The 10,194-nt window shown below is 35.0% G+C and overlaps 1 protein-coding gene across 2 annotated transcripts; it reads right to left on the reverse strand.

The window, feature by feature from the left end:
* Positions 1 to 5,045: 5,045 nt before the first annotated feature.
* Positions 5,046 to 8,072, reverse strand: LOC100803510 (exocyst complex component EXO70E2). Of its 2 annotated transcripts, none has more exons than XM_003528178.5 (2): positions 7,267 to 8,072; positions 5,046 to 7,155 (listed from the first exon to the last, which is right to left on the reverse strand). In XM_003528178.5, the coding sequence occupies exon 2, from the start codon at positions 7,111 to 7,113 to the stop codon at positions 5,218 to 5,220; it is 1,896 nt and encodes a 631-aa protein (XP_003528226.1). In that variant the 5' UTR covers positions 7,114 to 7,155; positions 7,267 to 8,072; the 3' UTR covers positions 5,046 to 5,217. The 2 variants fall into 2 exon arrangements, with proteins under 2 accessions (XP_003528226.1, XP_040872563.1); XM_041016629.1 differs by having other exon boundaries at positions 5,046 to 7,158; positions 7,267 to 8,057.
* Between the last annotated feature and the right edge of the window lie 2,122 nt (positions 8,073 to 10,194).

Genomic DNA, 10,194 nt, shown 5'->3' on the forward strand with positions numbered 1-10,194 from the left:
CATGATATGTAAGTAACAATTATCTACTAGCTTTTATTTCTAAGCTATACATTATCTTTAATGTCATCTATAAGCCACTTTTATCTACTAGCTATTATCTACAAGCCGGTAATTATCTGCAAGGGTTGTTACATCACTGTAACAACCCTTATCAATAAGGACCCGCAACTCCCTCTCCACACTATAAGTATGAGGTTCCCTCTACTCTCTCGACACACGTTCTCAACAGCAACTCACACGTCCATTCGTACTCACTTGAGAGGAACACCTTCACACCTACTCATATACTTATTCTCTCATATTCTCCTAACTCACATACTTACTTGAGCGTTAAAGTCCTTTGTTTTGTAGGTCCCTCTCTCTTGTCCTCTTAACAAAGGTCATTCTCTAGCCGATGTGTGAAGTCCAAGAACCCACCTTAGTCATATCCATCATGACATGTCCCAGCCCTGGATTTTGGTAACTACAAATAATGAATAATTATTTATCAGTGATTCAAAATGGAGTTTTATATTTAAAAAAAAAATATAAAATTTATAATTAAGAAAGGTAATATAATTTCAAGACATATCTCCAAAAACTTAATCTATAACTTTAGGAAGAGATGAAAAACATTATAGGAAATGAAAAACTGAAAAACATAATTATGGTGCTTGAATATTATTTTGATTTTTTTAGAAAGAGATATTATTTTTTGGAGGGAAGAATATTATTGAAAATGAATCTATTTTATAAATGAGAGAGATATTTATTATTTGGATTGAAAGTAAATTTATTAATCTAAATAAGGAAAATATAACACTTAGTTTGAAAGAATCATTAATAATAAATATTTTAATCTAAATAAGGTAAAATTAACTTATCAATTAATCTTATTGTGTGGAAGATTGCACACGTTAGAAAAACCATTTAGACAAATGAACTATCATATTTATATTTAAATATCCGTATATATTTATGTAATTTTTATTTTATGCAATTAATTATCTTATCTGATTTGTTTAATATCTAATTATACCACCTCATGTAAATTTGAGGTAGTACATTTCTTACTAATGTAATTTGCACCAAACATTTAACACGATTGCAATAAATGTATATATAAAAGATAAGATTAGTGTAACGGATTATTTATTTATTTTTGGAAATATAGAGTTGCAAAAATTTATTCTCACATTTATTATGAGATAGTAAATTAATTATTTGTAGGTATACCATGCATTTTTTTTAAAAAAAATCAGATAATAACACTCTCATACTATATTTTCAGAAATAATATTTTTGGAAATAATCAAATAATATGTGAAACAAACGAAATAGTACACGTGCACAATACGGGTAGCAATTATTGGATATATACAATACAAAACCAACCTATAGGTATCAAATACGATCAAATAATAGGTTCAAGGGGCAAGAAAAGAAATTGCTCAAATAATTGACATTTGTCAAAAAGTTATAATTTTGACATAGCTTTAGCCTCATCCATTACGCATGTCTATGTAATATATAATAATAACAATAACAATAATACAATTAATATTATTAAATTAGTATAGATTAGGTGAGAGAAAAATCTGCTTATGGCTCAGTGCAACTAAGTTTTGTCAAGTAAAATTTTATACTATGTATACGCGTTGGTATACTCCAATATAGTAATTTCTAGGTTGCATTTTCTTTGACTAACATATATGGAGACCTTGACTTTAAAGTGACCGGCCTAAAGAGGGACACGTAACACGTTTATGACGAACTTTTGTAATTCACGGCAACTATTTTTTTATGTAACAATTAAATTTTGTTCATGATAATTTTTATTTATGTGATGGAGAATATGATGATGGGGTGTGAAGGTTTTAAATATGGGATGATATGCTTTTGTTTTTACAATATGGTAAGCTGAAGTTATAGAAAGTTGCACCTTAGTAAAGAATTAAAAAAAATGCTAACTTCGCAAAATATAGTAACTTTATAAAAATAATATATAGTGTTGGTTTTGTGGAGGAAATTATAGAAACAGAGGAGAGAAGAGAGACAATACGTATGCAGAGGAAATAGAATTATTTTATTCTAATTCAAATTGTTCTCAGCAGTGATACAATAAATAGCAAAAGATATACTAATTAGATAACAAGATATTAGCAAAACAGAATATTAAAACTAATTTGCTCCTTAAAGGGAACCACTTATTGACTAGGCTAATCCATTAAAACTGCCTTACTCCTAAAATATAGGAAATCAACTTATTTACTAAATCTTATCTTAAAAACTGAAAAATAAAATATTATGCAGTTACAAAAGTATATCTTCAACACTCCTCCTTGCTTTTGGAACTGCAAACTCCAATTCTTTGAGTTTAAGTTTGTTGATAGGTAGTGACTTTATAAACATGTCAGCCAATTGATATTTAGACTTGCAGTAAATTAAGTTCACTTCTCCACTTTGTTGCATCTTTATCAAATAATAAACTTGGATGTTGAAATGTTTAATCTTCCCATGACACACGCGATTGTTTGCAATAGCAATGGCTACTTGATTGTCAACAAAAATTCCAGTTTTGTTCTTTTTAGAAAATAGAATGTTTGACCTTGTTGAAGTAAGATACATTAGACATCCAATCAAGCTCCCACAATATCCTTCATCAATGTTATCAACACCTTCTTCCTTGCTAAACTTCTCCTTTTGATTCATTGGTGTGCTAACAGACTTGCATTCTTCCATTTGAAACTTTTTCAAATTTTCTTTTGCATATTTCCTTTTTTTTCATGTTTAGCATTCTTTCAAGATGGCAATGATCAAGTCTCTTGTACTAGAGTTCCATGGGTGTAACTTCCCGGCCAAAATTGTCATAGATAAAGCAATGTTGATGTTCAAAGGACACTTTAAATCCCTTTTTAATCAAGTGACCTACACTTAGCAATTTTTGGTCAATGTTAGGTACATAAAGAACATCTGATATTAATTTGGTACCTGAACACGTTGAAATTGTAACAGTTCCTTTTCCTTTTACTGTAATATAGCCACCATTCCCAATTCTAACCTTTGAGACACTAGTTGGCTTCAAATCTTTGAATAGAGTCTTATCATATGTCATGTGGTTCGTACAACCACTATCAATCAACCAACTTTCACTAATTCACTACTCAAGAAGCATGTGGCCACAAACAGTTGGTCCTCCTCTTCTTGATTAGCAATCTGAGCTCCCTCATCATGGTGATTTTTGTTGGGGCAGATCACTGCTTCATGTCCTATCTGGTTGCACTTGTTACATTTTGCATCTGGTCTCCTCCAACATCTGAAAGGTGCATGACCTTTTTTGCCACAATGATGACAAGGTGGATAATTTTTCTTTTTATCCTTATCTTTGTTTTGGTTGTTTGCACTATTTTCGCTGCTTGCTGGTTCATTCTTCTTGAAAAAATCCTTTTTGCTTTCATCAACTTCATGATGTTTGGCGGGCAAAGCACCTTCGACAACACGATCTTGCCTCATCAACCTTCGCTGCTCTTGAGCTTCCAGGGCATGTAGCACTTCTGCCAATGTGATTTTCGACAGATCCTTTGTGTTGTCCAATGAAGCTATAGATGCTTCATACCTCTCCGGCACCGTTACCAAAATTTTCTCTACAATTCTCGAATCAGTAAAATTACTTCCCAACAACTTTATCTTGTTGGCAATACCCAACAATTTGTTTGAGTATTCTTTGATTGTATCTGACTCTTCCATCCTTTGAAGCTCAAATTCCCTCCTTAAATTCAGCACTTGCATGCTTCGTATTCTATCATCTCCAGCGTATTCCTCTTTCAAATAATCCCAAATTGCTTTGGGTGATTTAAAAGTCATGATTTTGATGAATATCATTTGTGAAACACCAGTGAACAAACATGACCTCGCCTTTGCCTTCTTCATCTTTCTTTCCTTGTGATTTTTAATTTGGGCCATGGTGGGATTTTCAGGCAGCGGATATATTTCATAATCTTCTTCCACAGCATCCCATAAATCCAAAGACTCCATGTAGGATTGCATTTTCACTTCCCAAAGATCATAATTCTCTCCATCAAAGATTGGAAGAGTTATGTGGGAAAAACTTGCTTCACCTTCCATGGTAGAGGTCCCGTAAGAATAAGGCTCTCGATACCAATTGTTGGTTTTGTGGAGAAAATGATAAAACAGAGGAGAGAAGAGAGACAATACGTATGCAGAGGAAATAAAATTATTCTATTCTAATTCAAATTGTTCTCAGCAGCGATATAATAAATAGCAAAAGATAAACTAATTAGATAACAAGATATTAGCAAAACAAAATATTAAAACTAACTTGCTCCTTAAAGATAGGAACCACTTATCGACTAGGCTAATCCATTAAAATTGCCTTACTCTTAAAATATAGAAAATCAACTTATTTACTAAATCCTATCTTAAAAATTGAAAAATAAAATATTATGCAGTTAGAAAAGTATATCTTGAACATATAGTAACTTGTTAGACTTCGTTAATTATTTTTCTCATTAACCAAGCTAGTAAAAAAGCATCTTTCTACCACATAATCTTCCTCCACTCTTTTCGGCCAAAATCTCCTTTACTAAACATATTAATGTAGTGACATTATAGGTTATTATTATTGTTTTTGAGGGAGACATTATAGGTTATGATTGAATTTTAATAAATTATAAATGGATAGTTTATAAATAGGTTGTGATAATTTTCGAGTCACATAAGATATAATAAGCTAAATATGGGAAAAATTAATTGCCGGGAATGAATAGAAAAAAAAAATTCATATGAAGATGCTTGATGTGTTTATCTTGTTTTGAAATATTTCAAGATATCTTTCAATCTTCAACTCTCTACATCAAATCTGATATTGAAAAGATCCTAATTTCCTTCATTTTCGTGTTTAAAACCTCTGTTGCCATTTGTTATAGAAATGCCTCATAAATCAGATGCCAGCTACACATTATTAACACCAATCACTAATAATGAAAATAAAGCAGAATCAAATGGCACTAACATAAAGAAAAGATAAAATTCACCATTTTCATTCAAATGAACAACATGTAAGATCATATTCATTTATTAACTTGATGACAAAGGAGAACAAGTACATAACAGTCTCCCTAAGCTAATAAACTAAGACCATGGTGTCACTATGCCAAATTACAAGCAATATATACAATGATCTAAGTAAAGAATGAAACTCAAGAATTCAAGACCCTTTCACTTGTGCAAAGATTTTGGTGACCCTTGAAAAAGGTCCAAAATATAACTTTGTAGATCATCTACACTGTACTTGATATACTTCTCAGCAATGTTATATGAGTTTTTCCCAGTGTATGTGCGGTATGCAGGAACAACTTTCTGAGACACTGAAATTTGTAGATCCTCGCGAAGTAGAAGATCTGAGATGAACCACTCTGTCTGAACCCTGTAAACTTCACCAAAAGCAGTGCAGAACTCTTTGCACTTTTTCTCAAGAGTTCTCCGTGAGACACAATTTGACACACTATCTTCCTTGAGCATGGATAGCAATGATCCCCAAGAGACCATCTCATAACACCGTGCATCGCGCTGGTACATCGCAGTGTGCTGGCGAAGCCAGCGATCGCCAAAGAAATGACTTAGGCCAGAACACTTAACTTTTTGCACCATGTAATGAATGTTGTTCATCATGAAAACATGTTGCAAGGCCTTGTCTTTGTATAACTTGGACTTGTTGCTCAAGTTGGATTCTAGAGTTGCGGTGATTGAGCGAAATTGACAAGCCGTTGGACACAATGAGAGACATGGTAAGTCAGGTTTGTTGTTGTTGTTGCCTGCAGGATCAATTGAACTTTCATCAACAAGAAGGAGATTAAGGGTGTCACCATATTCACCTAGTGTCATGATGTAATTCATGACATATTTGGTAACATGGTGAACACCCCCTTGAGGAAAAGGTGTCTTTGAGTGGTTGGATGCAATAGCATTTCTGAATGCTACAAATGTAGACTTAACAGATTCACCAAAGCTCCTTCGAAGCTTGTGAAACTCTCCCCTAACAAAAGAACCAACTTCTTCAAAGAACAAAATATCTACATCCACAGCAAGATGCTCCAAAACCTCATACATGTCAAGTAACCGAAAAATTTTTTCTGGTGTGTGTGTTCCCATTGCCACGGCCTCACCAAAATTCAAGAGATGCAGCATGAAACTCTGAGAAATTTCAGAAAAGCAGCATTGATAAAAGGATCCAAAATCACCAAGGATTTGCTCACACAATCGTTTCTCACTGACGAGGTACACCCGAACAATGATCTTCATGGCTCGAATCCATTTCTTTATCTCGTTGTTCAAGCAATGCCACTCCAGTTTTATCACATCCTCAATTCTTAACTTTTCCATCTCAAGAATGACAAGATACTCAGCTAAAGCATCCCTCCTCGATGTAACAAAGACCTGACAGAACTCCTGATGGTATTTTGAACCAAACATGAAACTAGCAATGCTCTTGAGATGTTGAAGCACTGTTGGATTCACCAAATCAATAGTGCTGGCCTCAGATTGGCGGCTAGCACCGCTACTACTTCGGGAGGCCTCGTTGATTTGTTCTTCCTCGACCAAACGAAACGATTCATCATAAACAATATCCATTCTATTAGAATGGAAAGACATGTATTCAGGCTCAAAGTATTGCTTATGTTGGACAAGAATGTGGACTAGTTCTTTCTCAAGGCTTGGCATAGCAACCTGCAGAATTTCATTGGCCCTCCTTAGAAGTTCCTTAGGCTTCCCCTTTTCATTCACAGAAAAGTTTTCCAAACTCTGGATCAGTGTTTGGATTTCACCAACAACTTTCAAATACTCACAAGACTCATTGGAAGAAGGGTTTGTCTCCCATTTCATTACCTTGTCTTCAACACACTTAAGCTGCCTCTCAAATTGCTTGATTCCTGTTCGTTTTCTCTCATTGACTATGGAAATTGAAGACAATTGTGTCTCAAGATCCAATAGGGTTTTTCTCAAGTCTTCAGATACAGTCTTACTTGCTGCTAGTGCCTTCAAAATGTGCTGAGCAGCAGCAACCACATGTTGATCTTGCTCACAGGTGGAAATCACAGATTTATTTTCTTCCATCTCAGCAAAGAATGTAAAGAGCAAGAAGAAATCCACACAGAACTGCTTCATTTCCAAAACAAAAATAAAAATCATTGCACAGTCATGTGTAGATATACATAGAAAGAAAGGATTGATGGTTTCAACAAAGAACTCATGGTTGCAAAAGCTTACCTTTAAACAAGAAAAGGTTAAAAAAGTTGTAGCTTGTAAGAATGAAGAATATGCTTTTTGGTCCTCAAAGGAACAATAAGTGGATTTAAACCTTAAAGTTTGAACCCTGAAATACAAAGTAGCCAGAACAAGTCCCAACTAATGGAAGAAAAAGGGATGAAAATCAAATACGTAATCCACCAACACCAAACACAACCTCCAAACTCAAAAAACTCAAACAAAACTGCCACAAGAAATGGCGAACTCAACCAATTGATCCTTACAGTCTCACACAAACAAAAGGATTTTTTTTCTTTTTTCTCTTCTGGAATCTGGAAAAAGAAAAAGACACTGGAAATCACATACGGTTCATGGATTTTAGAAACACAAGTCAGATAAAAAAACAACTACAAAACCAGAAGAAGAATTGAAGAAAGGATCAACCAAATGAAATCTGAGAAAAAAGAGGTAAGAAAGCAGAAAGCAAACAAATTGAGAAGGTGGGGGTGGTGAATTCCGCGGACAAAGAGTATCAAAGACAAAATTAGATTTTAATTAGTTGATGTTTTCCTGAAGAGAATCAAAGAGTATCTGAGTTGAAAGGAAGTCTCCTGGGTAGAGAAAAAAAGAAAAATTGTGGAGGAGATTTGCTCTGCAAGTAATTAATTAATTATTCTAACAACACAATTTCATCAATATGTGGCTTTTGACTTTTGACGGACATGCCACTAGTATTTAACGAAACAATGAAAATTGAAGAAATTAACGAGAAAGTACCAGTCAATTTGGCTTTTTGTTCCAACGATCTTGCTAATTAGCCCATAAGTACACACTTTCTTAGTTCATTTTTCTTGTATTTATACTTTAATTTTTTTATGCACTTCCCCAGTTGAGTTTCTTATACTATATTATTATTATTATTAAGTACTGACGTTTAACGCGTCTTATGTACGAACGACTTACAAATATTTTTGGTTTTATTCAAAATATTTATAAAATTAAATAAAAAAACTATATGAAAAATTAACTTATGTTGTTAAAAAAGTATATATGAAACAGAATCCAATCCCGCACCGAATCTACAGTCTTCAGATACTTCTCCAGACCTGTAATTCTAAACTGCAGCTCCTTTTTGCGACGGAAAATACTTCCAAATACTTCCTTATTAAAGATAATGGAGTCCTTCTTCATGCTATCTAACGAGGTCAGGATATCAACAACATACCTATTCCATGCATTACTAACCACATGCTTGTAGTCCTCATGTGTGCACCAGGCATCAATGAACTTGAACAGTCTATCTCCCCTACATCTCAACAATAGCGAATGGTGGTTTGAGTGAGCCCTTTGAAGAACTTCAATAACAGCTTCTGGAAAATTCATCCTCCAATTATTATCACACATAACCCTGTCTAGCTTCTTATGAATCGCGTTTAGACCACCAACTTTCCTGTGACAGGTAAAGTGAGCATGCACCTACATGGTCCAAACACAAGAGTCGACAATCATCAATATTCTGCGCAAATATGGTAGCACGGTTCTGATCAAACTCACTCCCACGTTGCTCTGAGGGGAGCATGGTGTCATTGAAATCGCCAATCAACATCCAAGGCTTGTTCGAAAAACTGCAGATATCCCTTAAATTGTTCCAAAGATCCACCCTCTTATACCTGCTCTAGGACTAGCATAAACTCCTAAACATAGCCAAGATTGTCTTCTGAACTCAATGAGAACTGAAATACATTGTGGATGAACATCATAGGTTGTAAAGGAGTATGGTGAGTCATTCCTCCTTAAAACCCATATGCCCCCCAATTTCCCCCTGGCTTCTTGGATATAAACAGGCTCATAAATACTCATTCTCCAAAATGTTGAGGTCTTGACAAATTGAGTGTGAACTTCAAAGAAGTCTGGCTTCCATTTAATCATAACCTCCTTCATATGAATTTGGTTCCTCCTACATGTGACCCCCTCACATTCCAAGCTAGATTATTACTATCTTTAAAAACTAACATGGATAACAATTGATAAAGAAAGATCCTAGTCTCCACTCTTAGACGTTACTGGTCATCCAAAATGATTGTGCAAACCTCCATTGTTTCTTCCACCATCTCAGGTTGGCCTCCCACATTTACATTAGTTTCCATATCTCGGATAGCCCTAGGTACCAACGCATACTTGTGATCACCCGGGTCTGGAGGCTCTTCATATGTGTTAACCATGTCCTCCCTATTACCCGACGCGACAGTGTTCTTCCTTACACTTCCCATCTTGTCACCATCACCACGAAGACAATCTCCTCTCAAATTCTCCTTCATTAACTCCACTTTCTTGTCATCCTTAAAAACCATTATCTTTGGCTAACTGGGTTTTGACGCCTTTGAAGTAGGCATAATGGATAGCCTTGCCTTCAAAGCAACATACTTATCTTCCTCAACCATCTTTTTCTTTTTCTTTTCCCACTTCTATAAGCTAGGTCCCGCCTCATTTTGGCCAATATTTTTTCCAGATTTGGCTACCTCTGAAGATTTTCCTTTTTCCGTAACAGATAAATCCCCATTAATGCTCCCATAGTCATTCCCTTCCCCAAAACAATATATTTGTTATGTGCCTCATGACTGCCTTTATTCCCTCCATGATTACCTTTATTTCTATGACCATCAAACCCCACGTTTCTCGCTCCTCGTTTATTTTTGTTATCAGTTAGCCACTCACCATGCAGCCAATCTCTGCCTATCTCACTAACAACAATTAAGGCTTTAGGGTTGGTTTCCTCAGGTTCCTTTCCGTCGCCACCAACATCCGCTTCACCTGACTAAGTTTGTCAACCTCCATCATGGCCAACCACTTGCTACTTCTCAGTACACTCTTGCACCATATGATTGTACTTTCCACAAGATGCGCAAAAGAGGTGCAAATCTTCATATTCAATCTTAAACCAGTGGTCCC

The sequence above is a fragment of the Glycine max genome, chromosome 6, assembly GCF_000004515.6.
Source record: "Glycine max cultivar Williams 82 chromosome 6, Glycine_max_v4.0, whole genome shotgun sequence".
In the NCBI taxonomy this organism is placed as follows: Eukaryota; Viridiplantae; Streptophyta; class Magnoliopsida; order Fabales; family Fabaceae; genus Glycine; species Glycine max.

Bases quoted from the DNA above. Each gene is read 5' to 3' on its own strand.
- LOC100803510 (XM_003528178.5), bottom strand. From the start codon at position 7,113: ATGGAAGAAAATAAATCTGTGATTTCCACCTGTGAGCAAGATCAACAT.